At 38.6% G+C, this 21361-nt stretch overlaps 1 protein-coding gene across 2 annotated transcripts in view; it reads left to right on the top strand.

The window, feature by feature from the left end:
* SH2D4B (SH2 domain containing 4B) overlaps positions 1-21361 on the top strand; it is a gene marked incomplete at its 3' end in the record, with an annotated part of 57764 nt that overhangs the window by 23456 nt on the left and 12947 nt on the right. Inside the window, exons 4-6 of one of the 2 annotated variants that reach the window (XM_083866205.1) lie at positions 666-810; positions 8366-8567; positions 9643-9770. In XM_083866205.1, coding sequence (XP_083722331.1) covers positions 666-810; positions 8366-8567; positions 9643-9770 — 475 coding nt within the window. Of the gene's footprint in view, positions 1-665; positions 811-8365; positions 8574-9642; positions 9771-21361 lie in introns of both variants that reach the window. The other variant, XM_083866204.1, reaches the window with a different exon arrangement.

Here is a 21361-nt window from a genome sequence, read left to right as displayed (position 1 = left end):
CAGATTCCTAGTTCTGCATTAATTGAGCTCCTAAGTTATCAATAGCATGAGGGAGGCTAACTGCAGAAGCAATCTTTCTCAGATTTCCATCTCTTTTAAGTCTTTATTGGAAGGGAACTTTTTTGGCATGTTACTCTTAGCTACATTTTGCAAAGTGACTGTTGTGTGCTGCAGGATCTGCCTTTCCCTCCAGAATGCAGTGATCTTAATTTTTGGAAAATATTATTGCCTGTGTTGGCTATGATGACACATTAGGACAGTTACTAAAGCAAGAAGAGTAATAAATGAATTCCTGAACTCTAAGGCTGTGTGGATGATGTGTGCAGTGCTCAAAGGCAGCAGTATCTTCAATGGGGGTACACATGGATTTAAACCAAGCTTTGCTGGAGGATAGCACAGGCTTTGGGATGAAATATTTTTTTGTATAGTTTTCAGATCTTAGATGCTTACATGTTAGTCATTCCTCTAGTCTCAAAATGTACCCTCCTCAGGAGTTCCTAAGAGGTGGGACAATTTAGTGATGCCTGTTGTGTGAGAGGTGGGAGGCCCAAAGTTAGAAGAAATGATTTGTCCAAGGTAATGCAGCTTCTCTGTGGTAGGAAGCAGCTGAACCAGTGTCTCATTCCTCCTCTTTAGTCACTTCTGTCTCACTTCGTTTTCTCTAGAAAAGAGAAGAAGAGGAAAGACAGAAAGGTGAGGAACTAATCAGGCAGCAGGAGGAAATCCGGGCCAAGGAGCTGTACCTGAGCCTGAAGCAAGCTCAGCAGCACAGCCAGCACAGCGACGACGACCAGGAGTGGGAAGAACAGTGTGAGTAAAGCCACCTCCACAGCATTTCTGTATTCCTGAAACCACATAAAAGGACTTGCAGAATGGAAGAAGGTGTGGCCAAAAAATCACTTCTACCTAGAGCAGTGCTGCATTATTTTGGTGGAAATTGCCAGCTTAAAATTACAAACAGAAGTTTCGGTTTTCTTTCCGAATCTGTGTCAATGCCTTATAGAAAATCTTTTGTGCACAATGACTGAGATCATTAAATTCTGTCTAATGTACTTAATTAACAGTTTTGGCTTAGTAATATTAACTCAGGGCACAGTTATTTTGACAGCTTGTCCTCAGCTATCTCTGAAGAGAGAAAATCTGTCTTCATCAGTATTTTAATTGCTTCCATATGGGAGTGGGGTGAAGCTTCAATATCAATGCTGAAACTCACTTCATTCCAACAGATTACAGTAAGTCATACTTAGATCGTTGCTCTAAAAAAACACCTGATGATGATGATGATCTCACTCTAGGGACGTACTGCTTTCTTTATGAATATCATAATTGTGATTTTATATATATATATATTTTTTTTTAAAGCCTATAAGGAGCAAACCAACTATATTATTGTATGGATGTATACATTAATACTGTAGATAAGTAAAGGTCCACATTATGAATAAATTTCAAAATAGACAATTAGTTTATTTTATGGCTTTAGTCATCACTTCATTAATTCCTGAGGACTAATTACTGAAGTGCTATTACCTGGAATTGATCTGATAACGAATGATTCTGTACAAGATTAATTAAATCTATAAGATACACTGATGCCATTTCCCAAGCTCATAACAGGGTATGTTAATTTTGATCAATAAAGCCTCTGTATATTACATTGTCAATAAAGATAAAGTAATTATTTTCTGGAGAATTATCTAAATCCAGGTGTACATGCTTATATGGAAAGAAAAACTAATTTTCTGTATTCTGGGTATTTGAGAGCAATGTGAGTTGGGGAAAAGTAGCCCTTTAGTTCTGCAGAAAATCAGCATCAGCTGGCAACCCAGCACAGAGGATGGTATTATGTACTTTAGGATTTCTTTGATGCTACCTGAGGAAACAGAACACATTTCAACCATGTTGTTAAAATAAAAAAATTAATCCAGGTTACCTTTGCACTGAAATAAAGCAAAACACTACTAAAACCAGCTATCATTTTCTTACTACTGCATTAATGAGGTAACTGATGTTGTAAATGGTTGCCTCTGTTTTCTCGAGGAATGCTGTTTGTGCAGGGACAGACATCAAAAATGCAATAGAATAATGATGGGAGAAGGGAGAGAGAAAAAGGACTAAGCTGTGAAAGGTTTTGGCACCTGGTCACCAGCCCTGCTGGGGCACAGCAAAAGCTCAGCACCTTCTCCCTGGCTGCTGGGTATTCAGCCTGCTGTAAACTCTGTGCTGGAAGAGTTATGCTGTTAGCAGTAATTGATTTAGCATTAAGCTAACTGCAGACTAATGACTAGAGTGTACCATATCCTTGTTTATCCTCTTACACTTATCTCAGTGTGTCAATTCATCCCCGTTGGTTTGAGGGCTCAGAGCCGTGCTCCATTAGCAAATGGGTGTGACAACTGAAGATAGCAGGATGCAGTGTTTAGTGCCTTATCTGAGACCAGTTGCTGGCTGGTTTAGACTACTACACTATCAAACTTTGCACTGAGTTTCCTCAGGCGAATTAACATTTTCCATTTCCTCAACTTTACTGCAGGAGGCCAAATGTGCAGCAGATAGTCAGTGACAAATATTTGGAAGTGGGAAACATCTGAAATGGCTATGAAATTAATTAGTACCTCAGGTTCCCCAGATTTTTCATTTTTTTTATTTCAGTTTCAGATATTTATTTTTTCTTTTTATGGTAATCCTTCCATTTTGTCTGCAAGTATTCCTGTGGGGCATTGAGAGGAAACTCAGTGAAGTTAGGCAGAGCTGTCTACGAGTCAGCTTTTCTAAGTAATAAATAAATGCATGAATGCATAAGAGAATTACAAGCAGATGTAATATTTATATTTTTTGCTACTAGAAGCCTGCAGTGGAGACCATATTGCCTATTAGGAACAAGGCCAGGCTCCTTTGGGTCTTACCTCCTTGAAGTGAGTCCTGCCCTGTTCCACAGAGCTGGGGCTCAGTGCTGCAGGGCAACAGCAGGGCTAGAGCAGGAGCTGGGGACAGGATTGCAGCAATGGTATTGATGACACTACTCATTTGTTTAGTAGATGGAATTCAGAATGTGATGAGGATTCATCTCTCCTCATCACATTATCCCTCAGCTGTTCACTGCCAAGGCAATAGGCATAAGTGGTGCTAATATTAGTTCCTGTTGCTCGGTTCAGTTTGCCTCTGCTGTTTGCCAAAGAACAATAATGGCCCATAGAACTACTGTGTTAATTGAAATACATGATTTTAGGGCTTTTTAGTACACTAAATAACAAATGTAGAATAACTTGGGAAATCGGTGCTAAAAGGGAAAAATGATGTTGTAAGAGCAATTACACACTTTGATTTCATATAAAAGATACATATTGGGATATTTTAGAGGACAGTTAGGTTAATAAGTCCAGCAAAGATATTGGTTGGCAAGTAAAAAGATTAATAGTGGAAGACTTATTCAGAGAGTCTAGTGTTCAAAACTCTTATTTTTGAAACTGAGAAGCAAAACTAAACTTGGCTAGCAGAGGGTGTGTATCCTCATTAGTTTTGGACATTTCTGTGTGCTGCCCCATTTTTAGGTTTCTAGTTTATTTAAGTGTGGCCTGTCTTTGTGAAGGCAAAAAAAGAATCTGAAACATGATAGGAAAAGCTGTAGCATGCATATTCATCTGATTATTGTAATAGGCATCTGAATATTGTAAAAGGCATTCTGTTAATACACTTACAAAACCCTGCAAACTGCATCAGGCAGGGAAGTGCTCAGATACTATCTGACCAGCTTTATTCATCCCCAGAAAAAAAAATGATTCCAGTAAAAACGTAGACAGAGATGAGTGAGTTGATCTATTCTTTTGCCTTTCCCTGAGCATCTACTTTTGGTCTCTCTGGGAAGAAGGATACCAGGCTGACTCATTACAGCTTCTTTTATATTCTTGTAGTTTTATGTCCTTCTACAAATGTGTTATGAATTTATTTTTGCCTGACTTTTAAAGGAATTCACTGGGTATTTATGTTCCTCAAAAATCCAAGTGGGTTTACTGGCAGGAGCATTGATAAAATGCAGAATTTTAAAGTGAGTGGCCCCCAGTTTAGCTGTGCATTAACTAAAAAAGAGCTCCACCTCACATATATGTGCCCTCTGAACTCCAATAGGTCTCACAGTGCATTGTTGAATAGGAATGGGATTATTCGTGTGCCTCAGATAAGATTGCTGAACTGAAGCCACATTGCAGAGTATTTGTGGGAAGTTATATTTTTCCACTCAGGAAAGGGAAAAAAACCACTGTGTGATTTGTATGTGCACTCAGAAAATCTGAAGATTGAATTTTATCTATTAGTTAGTCATTTTGAATAGCTTATTAATAAGCTTCCAAGAAGTTTTAATGAGGGGAAAGCTAAAACAAAATAATTTTAAAATTCCGATGAGTATTTAAAGCTTATGTTTGGGGTTTTTTTCAGCCTGCACTTATCTGACTGTTGATCAAAGCTCTTCAAAAGCACAAAATAGATTATGGAAAATGGAGAGGTCCTAGTCTGGCACAAATTATTTGATCAAGTTCAGCTGCAGTGCAGTTTGAATTAATCCTCATCTCTATCAAAAGATTTAGTATCAGAACTTTGCCAGGAGTGTTAATAGGAGTTTCCCAATCCTAAGAAAATATAGAAGACAAAAGGCGCCTTGGGTTAGCCTAGAGAAAGGATAGCTTCTCATGAACTGTTCATGGAAAACAAGGTGAACCCAAGCCAAGGAGACCCTGCATATCCAGATTTGTGGTTTGCTCTTTGTATTTAGGAGGATGTTCACACTGCATGTCCCAGAGACATGTCTGAGCTGGCTTTAGAATGTTCACTTCTAGCAATGACAACTGGATAATGATGGCAGCATGGACCTGTCTTGGATGTATTTACCAGTTTTCCAGGAGAGTTTGGTCACCCATTTTTGTCCTGCTGTGCTGAGGCTGCAATCACTGTGTTGCACACCTCTCTGAGCAGCTCAGGCATTTCTACACAACCTCCAGATCCACGAGGGCAGAAATTTCTTCATTTTATGAGCACTGGAGGATGTACCTGTTGTTGGCATCACCAGAAGAGAAAACCAATCTTGGACCTGGCTGAGCTGTGGATCTCCCATGGGCTTGGCAAATTCCTTATTTCCCCATCTTGTCAGTCCTGACATTATTCCATGGAATAAAATAAAGACATAAGAGTATGTAAATTATTATTTGTAGTAATTCTTTATGCTAGACATATGGATCTGTTATAGTGATTCAGAGCTTTTAGGGTTTTTTTCCAGATACCTGATCTCCCCACTGAGGATATTGACTGACTACACTACTAGTGTTTTTCACAGGGGTCATGCCAGAAGTAAATTTACTGTAAAACGACAGCCAGCTAAGAAAAATAATCTCTTTCTACTTAAGTCAGTGCTAGAAGTCCTGTCTACTTTTGCTTTCTTGTTACTGGAAAGGTTATGGTGTATCTTGAAATACAAGTAATGTAGAATTTTGGCTTCTTCTATCTTAAAATATTTGTGCTAGTCTTGATCCAGACATAAAGTTGTCCTTCCTAGTGAGATAGTTCAAAGTAATAAAGAGAAATATGAATAGTCATGAAATCCTATTGTAAGAAAAAACCTTCTACAAAAATACATTCATATTTACCTTCAGACTTTGAGTGAATTTCTCAAGATAGATTAATTTGTGGGAAGTTTCAGTATGGGAGGATGGTTTGTGTGATATATATCATTTTCTCTGGGGTACAGTGAAAAACCTTTCTGTAGATTCCTGACTGGGATGGCTTTATCCCCAATACCAATTCCAGTCACCAAACATGGTTATTGATGCCAGTAACTTTGATTATTTGCTCAGAAAGCCCCTTGACCAATCACAGATTAAAACAAACTTAGGATAACCTAGGAATACAGGTCCACAGTTGAAGCTGTACTAGACAACTTCTAAAGGCAGAGGAAAGAGAAGGATGTTTTTAGGAATAACTACAAAGAAGGAGATAGGGAGAAAATCATGAGATCAGTAATGGGAAAAAAAATTGATTAGGAGATCTGATGCATCTCTATGGTCAATGATACAATTCAAATACCTCCACTGGGAAATTTCAGTAAAAATTCTTCATAATATGAAAGAGGTTTATTCTGTATATAAAATCTCAATATCTGTATGCAGCCTTCCCTATCCTTATGTGCACACAGACACATACACACATAAATGGGTATGTAAATAAATGTAAACACACATGCATGTACACACACATGTGTATGCATAGGGAGGGCTTCATGTCATACTTTCAAAACATTTTCTGAATATTGATATTTAACTGTTGCAAACTATACTACCTCACCCCATACTTCTGTGATAAGAAGTACTAAAGTTTGGTAGTTTGAGGCAATGTATTCTGGGTCACTGATTTCTGATGGTATAGACTTGTTGGCCAGCAAAAATACAATAGGAATGTCTATTGAAAAGGCTGCCTATTATTGAGGAAAGTGGGGCATGAAGATACCTTGCCTTTCTCATTGCCAGGCAGCCTGTACATCAGTAGAAAAGAGTCCCAGAAAGCTCCAGGCAGTCTGCCCTCAATCTGAATATTGTGATGGTGACAAACAATTGAGGGTTTCTAGATGCCTTGCAAAGTTGCATCGCATTTATCTTCCTTGCAGTCTCTCCTTGTGCTGCATGCACAAAGCTCATGTTTCTAGTGACCATTACTGAGTGGCTTTATAAGGAATAAATCATAGAAATACTGGAGCCATTGAAACAATATAAGTAATGACATTATATACCCTTAAAAATAACAATCGGTGAGATAAACATTGAAGTCTGTTACTTGTGTTTCCTGTGCTGTGCATTTTTTGTTGCTGTGTTTAGCCAAAACTGCAGGGTATGTAGTTAAGCGAAACTGAAATCCTGCAACTGAAAGTTGCATACATATGAAGCATCTATGACTCGTTTATTATGCTATCTTGATGAGCTCTTAGTCCTGCACATCTTTCTGCTTATGATAATATTATATAATTCTAAGCTTAAAAGTATTTTCCCTCATTTGCCCACAAGGTTTTATTTCATTTCATTTGGCTTTGAGTGCTTTCATTTCTTGATAGCATTAAACCTCCTTAGAATTTGGAAGTTAAATCCAGTTACACTTCTGCTTGTTTTAAATGGGAAGTATAAACCAGAGGGATGCAAGCAGACTAATGAAATGCAGCTGTCTGGTATTTATTTATATCATGCATTCCTAGTCACAGGTACAGTCACAGGGGAGTAGGAAATGGAGTGTTCACTTTATGAACTGGGTACGATCTAAGCCAGGATAGTCATGGCAGGATTGATAATTGCTACTGGAGGCCATAGCTAGCTTCTTTCATGTTTGCTTCACTGCATGTTAAAGGTTTGTTTTGCACTGGAATAATTTGCCTGCCTGCAGTTATTTGTGACTCAAAAAACATTATCCAAATGGGGCTTGAGGCACCAGAAAAGAGCCGATAAGATGATGAATATTTGCAGTAGAGTTCTTGGTGCATTTAAGTTGTACCATGTCAAAGACAGGATTGTTGGAACATTAATTTTAAAATGAAGAAGCTTTAGTGAAAGGTGCCTGAGCCGCAGTCTCATTTCAGGTTACAGAAATGGGTAACTCCCTGGTCAGTGCCACTGTTGGGTGTGTATTAAATCTTCCAGTACAAATTCTGGCTCTCCATGTACAATTTCAGACACCAAAGTGTGAGGCAACCCCATCCATAGCACCAACATGCCTTTTCCAACGGCTATTAATTTATCCATTATTACTTAAACCATTATTAGACTGAGAATTTCAAGTTGGAGATGTCTGTGATTCTAAGTACCGTGACAAAGATAGTATATGCCTTTCAGAAACCAAATGGCACTGACAAAGTGCAACCTACAATGTCAGTTTTTATAATGGTGAATTTTGGGAGTTGACCCTTCAATTCTAGTTATGTTCATAGCGGCAAAGAACACTGTTAGACACAGACTTAATTTTAAGCAGTAATTAAAATCCTTTCTTGAAACAGAGAACTTGGTGCACTTCCAGGGGGAAAAGATGTCCCCAAGCAGAATTTCTCTTATTACAACCAAAAGAAGTGTCAGATTTAATCACAATATGTAGAGGCTCAGTTATTGCCAGTAGTGGTCAGATCATTGGTAATTTGAGGCTCCTTCTAGAGGTGGGCCCTCGTTTGAAGCATCAGGAAAGTCTTCCAGTGATCCGCCTCTAGTAATGCGTCGCAATTTATACATTCTTAAAATCAGCTGATGGAGGAATAACTATCAGCTGATATAGGAATAACTAAGCTGCTCTGAGATCAGAGGGGTAAATGGCTGTTTGTATTTTAAGTCTCTCCTGCATTCATCCTGCCCAGTGCGCCGCTCCAAGGCTGCCGACGAGGAGAGGAGCCACAAGGCGCGCCGGGCGCGGGACGAGTACCGCCGGCAGTCCCTGAGAGCCATCCAGAAGGGAAGAGTGGCTGGCCTGAGCCATCTGTTCCAGGGGACAAACCTGAGCAAGGATCAGGAGATCAAACTGAACAACAACAGTGCGAGCCCTTTGCTGTCTCCTGCAGCGTCCAGGTTGGTTTGTGCTGAAGGGGTTTTCAGAGTTTTCTCTTGGGTTGCTCCCTCTCCAATCCTCACCATTTCAACCAGCTAGTTTTGGGAGTCTTCAGTCTTGCTATTCCTGATGATCAGAAAAAAGGACCTTTAAAGGAAAAGAAAAACAGATTTAATGCTAAGTAAATGCTATTTATCTTCAGGCAGATTTCTTAGAATTCACACAGAGATGACTCCTTGAAAAGACAGTATGAGATCAGTATGCGAGGCTGGGATACAGAGAAGTCAAATGGACAAATTCTCAGGCAAGCCTTAAGCTTCAAGCATAAAACTGCCTGCTACTTAACAACTTTTTTTTTTTTTTTTTTTTTTTTTTTTTTTTTTTTTTTTTTTTTTTTTACAGAGAGCAGTCCTAAGTTTCAGAGGCTTTTAGTTTTTTGTGGCCTTTTTTTCAGGCAAAACCAAGTATCTTTGATATTTATTAATCTTTCTTTTGACTATTTAGAGAGCACAATTAGTTGCAGTAGAGAAGAATCCAAAGTGGAAGATGATTCCTACTAGCTAAAAGACATAGAAAGTAGAAGAAAGAGTAAGGCAGGCTGTCAAGTAGAGAATGCAAAAGAAAATATAAAAGTTTAAACAAAATATTCTCTCTATTTTGCTTAGTGGTTTCTGTTTGGAGACACAGAGAAAGCTGATACTGATTTAGAGGTTTTTGCTAGTAAAAAGGAATATACTCAAGAAAAAAGAATTGTTTGTCAATATTTACATTGGAATAAAAATGAGATGGAAAAGGAAAGCTGACTGAAATATCCATTGTGGTAAATTGTTTTTTCCATTTAAGTTCTGTCAGAAAATGTTTAAGGTGCCATTGCACCTTAAAAATAAAAATCACACCACTGTGGTTTCCACAAAAACACATAGTAACTTTAACAAATTTTAAAAAGTTAAAGATGTTCAGTGAGCTGTACTGAGCAGAAGTTACGCTGACCATTTCTCAGCTGGATGTTTCATAAATATTCAAAAAGAGATGAATATTTATATTGTCCTTTGTTCTCATACTCTGCTGATGCTCTGTCTCTCCGTGCAGCAAGATCTGGGAGCGCCCCTCTCGGCCCCTCTCCCGGGACGTCATCATCCGCTGGTTCAAGGAGGAGCAGATCCCCAGGAGGGCTGGCTTTGAGAGGAACACCAACAGGATTGCTCAGTGGTTCCACGGTAATCCCCTGACCCCTCATTTCCTGTGTGACAGAGCTGGGAGCGTCTGCTTGGGAATTTAATCTTGCCAGCTTCTATTCCAAAAAACCCAAGCCTACTGACCTGGTGAAACCGATTTTCCCAAAAAGGCAAAGCCTGCTGACATGGTGAAACTGAATACCTGTTAAAACAAGACTTTTGCATCTTTCCTACTGTTAGGATATGATTTTCCCATTTTCTTTTTTAGCAATTAAGTAGATTAATTTGGGACTCGTATCACCAAAGTTTTTTTCAGGAATATTTTGTCCAAAATATACTTGCTGTGCAATAGCAAGAGTACTGAGACCAAGATAGGGTGAGAGGTACTCCAAAATTAACTGGAAAATACTACAATGATGTGGTATGTGGATGACTGATGTCCCAGTTTTTGATTTACCTGATTTCCAAGAATTACTTGGACTCACATATTTTTAGTCCTTATTATGCTTTATAAACAGGGGCAGTATTTTTTATTTCTTGCTTTCTTTTTCAAACAAAAATGTTTATTTTTCTTTTCCTCAAAAATAATTGAGAGTGTATAATTTTAGATAGTTTTCCTGAAATGGGAAATGTGCAGATCCAAAATCTGCTGTCGTATCTGCTGGAGTTGCTAGCACCTCTGAGACTTTTGCTTTGTAGAGCATTTGCAATGCAGCTGAATCTTTGATATCAAATTCACAGGTAAGATATCTAATTTTTTTAGGTATTAGCAGTGATCTTTATATTCAGCATTCTTAGGCATTAAAAAAAGAGAAGAGTTCTGGCTTAAAATCTGACATAATTGAGGGACTATAAAGTTAAATTTCAATTTTTGTTTCCATTGCTGCTTTTGATGAGTCTATTGTTTTGTTCAAAGCACTAAGCTGACCCTCATCTGATTCATGAGTCTCTAAGCCTAAGATGAAGATGTGTGGGCGTTCTGAAGTGAGCCAGGCAAGGATTCTGAATAAGTTTAATGTTTCATATATTTCAGATTTCTGTTATGATACACAAACCCTTATGAGTTAAAAGACGTCAACAAGCTGCTATTTTCATTGGCTTAATTAGTCCAAGACACTGAAGTCAGTCATGTATAGCTTGTAAATGCTAAATACTTTCATTTCTTATGAGCTCTGTTGCAGACAGTGTTGTTTGTTTTCTTAGAGAAGACATCTGATGTAGTTGCTTTCTGAGAGACAAACTGATTAAAATTTCATTCGTGGACATTTGCCAAAAGTGCTTCCACCCAGGATCTTTCTGTATGATCCAGTGATAAATGTTTTTCCTGCATGTGGGGAGGTCACATCTATATAAATTGCTCTGAGGAGTTATGAACATAATTTATGCTTAAAGTTAAGGAGGTATCTGGGCTTGAGCCAATGCCTGTGCGATCTTTCTACTAATTTTGGTGGCTTTTGGATTAGTCTGTTAATCACTGCAAGAATTGAGACATACATGATAATTCTTTAATTTCTCAGGTCCTGCTGTTCATATCTTAAGAAACTGAATGCAATGACTTATAAAAGAGAGAAAAATGCCAAACTTTTCCTTCTCTTACTCCAAGAGCCTGACAAAGATAGCTGAGATGCCCTCCCAGCCTAAAGCTCAGTGGTTTTCTTTGCAGGGACTCATGTGAGTGCTGCTTTGGTACCTTTGCTGCATGAGTTGTGCCTTGTGCAGCTCTGGTCACATTAATTGCTATAATTGTAAATTGTGAACTGCTCCACTACCTTGTAACTCTTCTGCAGTGGTGGAACCTAAAGAGGTCATTATAGATGCAGTAGTCAGTGTTTGGTAGTGTTATGTGCTATCTCTGTTACAGTTTGTAATGGACACAAACTCTGAGGAAAACAAAACAAACAGAATCACAGATTATGAGAAGTTGGAAGGGACTCACAAGGATTATCGAGTCCAACTCCTGCGCCTCCTTTCATTTTGTATTGTATTCATGGATCCAGGACATTATATATGATTTTTTAATGATTTTTGTCTGTGAACAAAACCACAGCAGAATATATTTGACTTGTATAAGAAATTGGCAGTACAAATGAAAGAACATTCTGCAAAGGCCAGAATTGCAGCTGACAGCTCGAGCCTCTGGGGCACCTCAAGCATCTCTCACAACAGGTATAATCAGGTCCTTCACGTCCTTGAGCAACTTCTGTATTTTCTTATATCTCAGTTTTGGACCATAAAATGGGAGTTTAATATTCAGCCTCATGCCCAAGGGCTTTTTGAATACAATGCACTAAAAGACCTATTGCAGCAGTACTGGAAAAAGTAGATACCAGTTTATTACAGAATTACATGTTTATGCCAGGGTCAGTAGAGCTTGGTTTGTCTGCTTTGACTCTCAGGCTGTTCAGCTTTTTAACTGAAGTTCAGCATTAGCTGATTCACTGTCCTCAAATTGTACTGTGGATATATAACTAATTCTAGTTAAACAGAGATGAAGCCTTGAAAACAGATGTGTGTAGCTAAAGCAGCAAAGTACAAATAATAATGCAAATGTCTTTGTCATCATATATTTGGCTTATTTTCCACTTTAAGTCATCAAACCAATCTGGATTCCGTTTAAAAATACACATTGTCTGGGGCATTTTCATGGTACATGGAACAGGGTAACATATGGCCTGCTTAATGTACCTGAAGTTTTCCTTTTGTCTTCATTTGAAGAATCACTGCAAAATGTTTCCTTTGAAGCAGAGTAGTAAAATCTGTAGTAACAGAAAGTCATTCAAATCAGAACAGTTCTTTCTTTATTCAGAAAAAGTTGCTTCTTAGATGAATATCAGCTTCAACTTTATCCATCTCTATTTGTCTCTTGAAATTATCATCAGTTATCTAAATTCAAGCAGATGCTTTTAGCTCTTTTGAAAGAGGTTTTACTGTTTTCTTCATTAAAAAAATTGACATGTAAAGATACAAACTGTAACATACAGCTGAATTCTGGGTGTAATTTCCATTATTTTTTGCTCTGTTTAAATAATAAGTCCCTGCAAAACCCAGTTCATTTGCCCTTCAAATCTAGAATGATTTTTTTAAGTTTGCAAAGAAAAAAAAATCTATTTTCACATGCTTTTTATAAATTAAACCAAACTTTAATCCTGTCCTAAATCATAAAATTACGATATGATCTTTATTTCATTTGGGTTGTGCAGCAATGAACTTTATTTTAAAGTAGCTTATGCCCACTTTGTGGCCACAATGCAAATATTCTCAATTCTCAAACTGTTAAAGCAAAAAAGAATCAGAGCCAGTGATTAAGGTGTCACCAGGACTGTCTTGGAATTTAATGTAACCAGTGTCTGTTTCTTTTGTATTGTCTAATAGCTGCCTTAGGTTTGAGTGAAAAGAAATATTATTTATTTTTATTGACGATGAAAACTAAGAAATTGATCTAAATTTAATTAAAGGTAAGTTCTGTACATTGTGATAACCAGAAATTTAATAATTGTATTCTGATTTCCTACCTGCTAATTGATGAGTACATATGAGAGCATATGAATCAAACTTATATGGGCATCTTAATGTTGTATGAAAGTTTTTTGTTAATTTGAATTAAGAGCATTCTTTGCCAAGATCCCAGTTGCTGATATGCTTTGAAAGCAGGGAAGTAGATTGGTGTTTAGGATGGGAGAGCTGTCTCTCAAATGGGCTGGAAAGGGGGACAAATTCCTTGTTTTTACCAAGTTTAACTTTGAACTGGATTTTTCTTTTCAAACCCCTGTGGGACCTGTGCCAAGTAAAGGGAAAAGTTATCAGTCTTCCCTATAGGTTGAAGAGTTTTGCCAAACTATCACAAACATTATCAAACTGTAGTTTTCAGTTTATTACAGGCATGAGACACTTGGGTACAATTCCCAATATGGCAACAAAACTAAAGACCCTTCCTCCCCCAAATATTTGACAAAATGTTGCTGGCCACTGAAATATGTATTATTTCCATGTTTGCTCTGTCATTTGTCCTTTAACCTTTCTCTTGTGCTGGCAATATGTTTCAGCACTTTTTTTTTTTTTTTTTCATTCCAATTAGTTTGTCAGCTGTTACTTTTGATATTTTGATTTGGTTTTGATATTTTTAACTTTAGATGTTGGACTGTTCACCCTCACACGCTTTGTTCTGCACTTGGCTATTTTCCATTCAGAATATAGGAGCACTGGTCTTTGCAAAGGGTGTTGATCTCAAAATATCTCCCCAGCTTTAGTTGAGAGCAATGTTTTATGGTTGTTGCTGTTTATACACAATGAAATGGATCTCTCAGGTGTGTAGTGAGCACAGTACAGAATTTATTCATCGCCTGTCTGTGGGTGGCTTGTTTGCCAAGCAGCTGCTGCAGCACTATCACATCTCCTCTTGCCTTTGGGTTGAAAGGAAAGTTCAGGGGCTGATTTCACAGATCTGGAAACATGAGGTAGTTGCCCTAAAGGCTGTACCTTTAAAATGCAATTACAGTGTGGGTGCTATTGTGGAGACCCATTTCACTGGGGGAATTCAGAGTGGGGATGCAGTTAAGGGAGTGGGGAATGTGGAGGAGCTGATCAGAGCAGATCGAAGGAAAAAGATTGAAAGGATGCTGAGAGACAAATAATCATAAATAATATTCAGGAGGTGAATAATATCTGAGGTCAGGGGAGCCAGGGAGGAAAATTTTCAATTTAATAGGAGCATGTTGCAAATGCTTTCAGATCAAGGTTTAACCTAATGCTGCTTTCAGGAAGTAACTTGTTTTCAAGAGGAAAATCTGACACACTGAAAGAGGGATAATGGTTCAGCAAATCGGGTGTTCTCAGTAATGGAGATATTTCTGAAAGTCTATTAATTAGGAGTCCTTGAACAGCAGCAAGGGCACTGGGCATATTCATATAGCTGAACTGTGGGAAATATAACATATAACTTGTATTGTACTAATTTTTAAAGGATATAGAAATGGCAGTGGTCTGTTTGAAGAACATCTAACAGGGAATAAAGTTTGCTGGTTCGAGCACAAAAGCATCCTTTTTCTTCCGCTCTTGAAGAGGAACCTTCCAGTTTTTCAATAAATACTTGTTAGGTGAAGCAAGTATTGTAAATCCAACAGAAGTATAGCCTTCTTGATATTAATGATCTATTTGTTAATTCACTGCTTTATCATGATGTGGGTTTTGCATCTGTTTGAGAAAGTGTACACGAAGATTATCTGCTGAAGTAAACTGAGCCCCAGGGGTCAGGGACTTTTTTATCTTCTAGAATTGTAGCTGGTGATAAAAAGATAAAAAAATTTGTTAAAAATCTCCTGAATTCACTGAGAGCTTTTCAGTGTCTTCCACAGGATTTAAAGGATGCAAAAAAATAGCTACATGCAAAAAAATAGCTACATGCAAAGCTCGGTATCTAAAATGTTCTGTGGATGGGAAACATCTGGAATGGAATCAGAGAATTCCTGACTCAAAATTGTGAATATCAATGTACCTCTTGCAGACATTTGCAGGACAGTCCCAGTTCTCTAATTTATGCAAGTAATGAAGAAGGAGAAGTGAGAATAAAAAAAAGGGTTACAGAATATCAAAACTTATTTTGAACAGTTATCTGGGGAAGTTTAAAAGAAAGGATACTTTGGAGATGATAGATTTTGAATAGATTGTGTCTTGCTTTATGATGAAGGTAGAGTTCTCTGTTCTGTGCCAGTCAGCTCTCAGAGAGGACAAACAGAGTTATGATAAGCAGTTCAAATATCTGTAGGCTTTGTGTTTGCTGGAGGGACACACTCAGGTCAACACAGGCCAGATATTGCCACCTGCTTGATTTTGTGCAAAACAAGTCATGCCACAGCCATTTATCAATCCCCATCCCCAATCTGTGTGGTTTTCTCAGAAAACTTTGGTAGGAATGGCTGTTACCTTTGCTGGGAATCTTGGCAGGGAGAGCAGACATGGGATAAGTTTGCACACCATATTACACTCTCATCACATAAGCCTGCATTAGAAAAAGGGTTGAGAAGTACAGTTGGGGCCTGAGAGGGAAGGCATGCCCAGCTGTCACCTCTGCTGTCCCCATCCTGTGGTTACACAAAGCACAGGAGTTCCCAAGGCTGTTTATTCTGTGCTTTCCCTCACTGCTGAATTGGGGCACAGGATGATGATATTCCTGTTTGTGGTGCTGCAGGATGAAAGACATCCCTCTGGTATATCATACAAAGGAATTGCTAAACCCTCTGTGAGGCTGCAAAGTCTGTCTGGTCTGTCTTCTCAGCCTCTTGAATGGCCGAGGATGGACTCACATTGGGTTTGTACCATTGCCTTTAAATAGCTAATTTTACTTTAAAATTACTTTAACACTCTTGTAATTTGACTTTAAAATTATTATAAAGCAGGAAATTTTTAGAACTTGCATATAGAGGGTTTTAATGCAGCACCAAACACGAACCAGTTTGTCCTTGCAGTTTTATGTATGTTCTTTATATGGGTGGATATAAACATGAGAGCTGCTATTGGTCATGATAATCTCTTTACTTCCTGTGAGATGGAACATTATTTTTTTTGTATTTAATGAACATATTCTTATCAAACATATACTGGAGGTTCTGATAGTATTTTTCAAAGATCACACAGTATTTGGAGTTAAGTGTTGGGGTCCTATGGTGGATTCTGGCACTTGATTATTTTTGTCTTAAGCCAGACCCTTAATGTAACAGAACCCAAATGCTTCCTCAGCTTCAATTCACCTCTCAGCTTCTTTTTCAAGAAAGGAGAGGTGTTTTGCTGTTTTCTGAGAAATAAGATGATCCTTCACACACTAATTCATTCCACTTAGGTCATAATGATTGTTTCAGTCTGTCAGTTCTTTTGAAGTCTTTGGAATTGTTTTCCTTACGCCATTAGAGTTCCAAAGTGTCTGCACAGACAGGTTATTAGCAAACAAAATAAATGTTTTAGGCTCATGGCTCCTCTTGGAAGGGAGCAGAGTATCAAAGTGAGGTAATGTGAGCTGTAACATGCCACAAGGAGAAAGGAAGCACAGAAGAACAGCAGGGAAATTGTAGAATGAGACAGTTGAATAATTAATGTAAATAGGCTAATTGCTAATGTGAAATGAGCTTTCTTATTCTTTTACAATACATCGTCCTTCTTGACTGCTTTTTATCTGGAAGCTATATTCTAAAGATTTGGCACTTTCTGAAGGTAGAAGGCAGAATTTTTTCTTAGCAGGTATGGTAGACATTCAAAATGAGATAATAAGAAACACATGGGCACGAAGGGGAAACAGGTGTGGTGGGTTAACAATGTCATGGACAGGAACAGGTCAGGTACAGAGCCCAGACAGTGCAGGGTTAGTTAAAAAATAATAATTAAAAAAAAAAAAAAAAAAAAAAAAAAGAGGCTTTTCAAGTTTGTTGTCATGCAGTTCTTTCCATAAGTGAAGAATATTCAGCAACTTTTTCAGAGTGAACTCCCAGGTGAATTTACTGAAAAAATATTGAAAAGTTCTTTACATTTTGAAGACAGATTCCCCTTTTACTTAAAACACTTAAGATTTTCTTCTACATCTGTTACTATTAGAGCATGCCATTGTGAGCAATTATGATCCTGCTTAGTGAGCCATCATGGTAGCTTACAGTATTTACCTGGAATTTTTCACTGTACTTCTGTCTCCATTTTGGACTGATCTGTTGTGTGAGCACATTCCTCTGTTACTGCAGCTCCTTTAGGCTTTATCACAAAAAGGAGAGGTGTGTCTGGACAGAAAGCTCTGCTGGTAGTGCTTAGATATGAGAAATCATTTATAAAAACCATGTGCTATAAGAGCAAGAGTTATTTGGAAGAAATCATATGTAAAGACTTGAATATCACATTTTACACAAAACAAGGAGTGTTACACGTACACAAAAAGCCCAGACATCTACAAAGATTGCTTGTAGTGAAACTGGAAGGATTTATGATGGTTTGATGGTGACCAAAGCAAATGCAGAAGGCCTAATTAATCTGTCCAGCAGCCTGAACCTGAGCAGTAGCACCCTATTACATGTGCTGTAGTCTGGTCCTTGCCTGCTGGACCATGCTTTCTCCTTCCAGTGGCATTGTGGATGTGTCAGTTGGAGTTTATCCATGCACAAGGCACTTTTAGATATCAATCACTACCAGCACAAGACATTCAGCTCGTACTGTGCACCTTTAAATTCTCTGTTTGTTTGTTTCCTGATCATCCCCTCCAGCAGACCACAGGTATCCTGTGCAGAACCTTGTTAGTCCTGGATGAATTGCTCATATCCTGCTTATTGTTAGTCTATATCTAAGTGTTTATCAGCCATGCCTGCAGCTCTTGTTCCTTTGCCTGCACACTTACAGGAATGTGCTTTCTTTTCCACAGGCTTCTGTATATATTTTCATCAGCTTACAATAGGCTGAGTTATATTTATTATCTATTTAAAGCCCAGCAAACACTTGCAGACCCGAGATCAGTAAATTTCCCTGATTTCCCAGCAGCTGGACACCTTATTGGTCCTTCTTCTTGCTCTGCTAAGCATTGAACCTGCAGTCCTATTGATCCAGCCTCAAGGGAAAAGATTACAAGTTATTAGTTTGGCAGCTCCTCTGAAGTAACACTATTCTCCTGCTAAGCAAAGACAACTCTCTCAAACAGGGTGCCAGCGTGTATTGTGTGTAGTCATGCAGGAGGGAGAAAGAGTGGGGCTGTGTGAAAATATGTTCCTGGTTTAGCTTAATTCCAGCTCATTCAGTTAGGAGCAGATCATGGCACTTGAACTGCTTTCCCCACAGGAGGTGAACAGTAGGAGATGGCAGAGAAACAAAGGGAAGAGATTTCTGTGACTGCAGGCAACTAACCTGTGTGAGTCACTGCACTGTGTGCTGCTGGCATGGAGGGAGAATGGGAGGGAGTGGGGGAGACAGAAATTTGCCTTTCCCTTGCAAACATTAGGGGAATGACAGCTTCCTTCCCTTTTCAATTTCAGAAAAGTCAGTTCTTCCTTTTTCTCCTGGCCTTTCAGTGAATGGGATTGTCAAATAACAAACTCACAACTCTTTTGAAGAGGTGAAGCTCCAAAAGAACCATGGGGTTGGCACACTGATTGGCATTGGCTCTGATTGCTTCAAACCCTAACTCTCTATCCAAGATTAGCATCCATAATAAAATACACAAGAGTTCTTAATCCACAGTGGAGAGGACTGAGATCTAAATTATATGTAATTCCATGGACCACTCTTCTCACAATTAAACATAGCATGGACCTTCCATGAGTGCCTGTGACTATCATAAATTCATTCCAATATGCTTGATAAAAGGAATATTTTTGACTTGAAGTATGCTTCAATACAATACAATTCAATACAAAGTACAAGAAAACTGCAGTTCATCAGTCATGGGACACAACTCCCTTTCCTATTTTCTCTCTTAACCATGCTGCTGTTTACAGGGTGGGGACAGAAGCATTGAGAACTGAGATGGTGGTAGGAACAAATGTTCTGCACAGTTGCTGTGTGTGTTCAGTTCCTTTTATTATGTTTCATTCATGAAATTTAGCATAAATGAAAGACTCTTAATTCCAGACTTTGTATTCAAAAAATAAGTAAAAATTTGTGCCTGCTCTGTTTATAACTTTTTTTGGAGCTTGAGATGAAGTTGGTTCCTTCATTGAAGTAATTTCTGTTTCTGAGTAGTGGCTTCAAACCCCTCATTCAGATTATCCTGCTGTGAGTTTGAGCCTAGCTGCCAGCTCACTCACCTTATCTCCACTGCAGGTAGGAAATGAGGCAATTTAGTGCCTGGTTTTTGGTGCCTTAACTGAGAACTATGTCAGACCCCAGGGGATGTCCAGAACTGGGTCACTGTCAGAGCTGCCCATGGTTACTACACTGCCACTCATTAGGTGTGAAGTTTTTACTGTCCCAATGTTGTTCTCATTTGACTTTCAACAGGGTTTCAGTGTCTGGTTCACTTTATTGAGTGATTAAAAGTACCTTTTCCCCCTGAGGAACAGTAAATGAAATCAATGTGCAAGAATGCTGAAAGCAGCTAGAAAACACTGTAATTAACAAAGGTAGCCTGAAGTTCCCAAATCTAGCCAGGTGTGAGAAAAAAAATTAGCTATCAATAGTATCCCTAGATTTACTTTTCTCTGCACTAGATAAAGAAGTACAGTTTCTTAAGTAGATACAGAAAGTGCTTTGTAGAAATCTATCTGGAACTGCTGGTTTAGTTTGAATATGGGAAATTACTCCAGATGTACCATGATTTAAATTTTTACTCATTTTAGCAATAAAAGTTCTAATAGTTGCTTGATTAAAAAAACATATAGAAAGTTTTCTTATGAGCTCAGTGATGTCCTCTGGAAGCTTCTCACAGATAAAAATAGATTTCAGATTTCAGATTGCTAATGCACCTCAAAAATAAATGCATTCTTGAACTTTACACAAAGGGAATATATTTAAGGAAAAAAACATTTTTCTTCACCTGAGAGAAAAGCATGAAAAGCAAAGAGCACAGTATATTTTCTGCCTAGTTATCTGTTGAAACATTCAGCTGTAAAATTTGAATTTCCCAGGGCTCCATGTCAACTCTGGCTTTTGTTTTTCTCCTCCTTTTGAGTGAGCTGTGCTGACACTGTGATTTACTAGTACAGTTGTCATTTAGGTTTATGGAAAATGTGTTTTGACAGCTTCTTCAACACCCATGAGATTATACTGTCCTATGTGAGCTGTAAGATATACGTGCTTTGAACAACCATTGTGTGCATGTGTATGTTTTATACATTCAGCTTTTTGTACTTTTTGGCTCTGTTAATTAATTAGGGAAAAGAGAAGGGTTCATCAGTAATTTTTGATTGTGGAATTTTTTTTTTTTTTTTTTGTTAAAAACTGAGGGCTTCCTTATTAGCTAAAAGCAAACAGAATACATTCCCCTGCTTTTCTTCTGTCTAATTCATGTGACTGCCCTTATGTGGTGGTTTGAAAGCGAGTGAGAGGCTCCAAGTCAGAAATACAATTTAATAGGAAGAAAGAATAAAAGGTAAAATAAAATCAATGCAATAACACAAAAGACCACTGACAGAGTCAGAACACAACCTGAGCAGGGTGGTGGCAGCAGTCCAGGTGAGGGGCTCTTCCTGAAGCAGTGATCCCACAGAAAGGTCTGGGAGCTCTGCTCCTCTGGGAATCCAGTGGCTCAGGGCTGCTTGTCCTGTCCCAAATCCCAGATTCTCTCCAGGTGGGAATGCTTGGCTCCTCCCCCTGGGCATTGGGAGCATCTCCCAATGGGATGAGGAGTCGTGCAGTGGCTGCTTGATGGCCCATTAAACAGAGAGAGCTCCTGGAGGGAGTTCCCTGTGAGTCCTGGGCAAGGCATTGATGGGCCATGAGCAGAAGAGCCCAAAGGAGGGGCCTGGGAAAACACTGCCCCACCTGGTTCCAACAGCTCATGGAGATGGGGATGGAATAAATTGTGTACATCCTACACTACAAACCAGGACACCCTATCAGCTGGTGTCTACTCAGGGTATCCATGAGAGATTGTGGACTGTGGGTCAAATCTGTGGCACTAGTCTGGGTTCTTCCTGAAATTAAAAGTTTTACCTGGGAGATGCAGCAACCCTCAGCTG

The sequence above is a fragment of the Zosterops lateralis genome (genome assembly GCF_965231275.1).
Source record: "Zosterops lateralis genome assembly, chromosome: 8".
Taxonomy (NCBI): domain Eukaryota; kingdom Metazoa; phylum Chordata; class Aves; order Passeriformes; family Zosteropidae; genus Zosterops; species Zosterops lateralis.
Note: the sequence above shows the minus strand (reverse complement) of the source record. Positions and strands in the feature narration are given on the sequence as shown.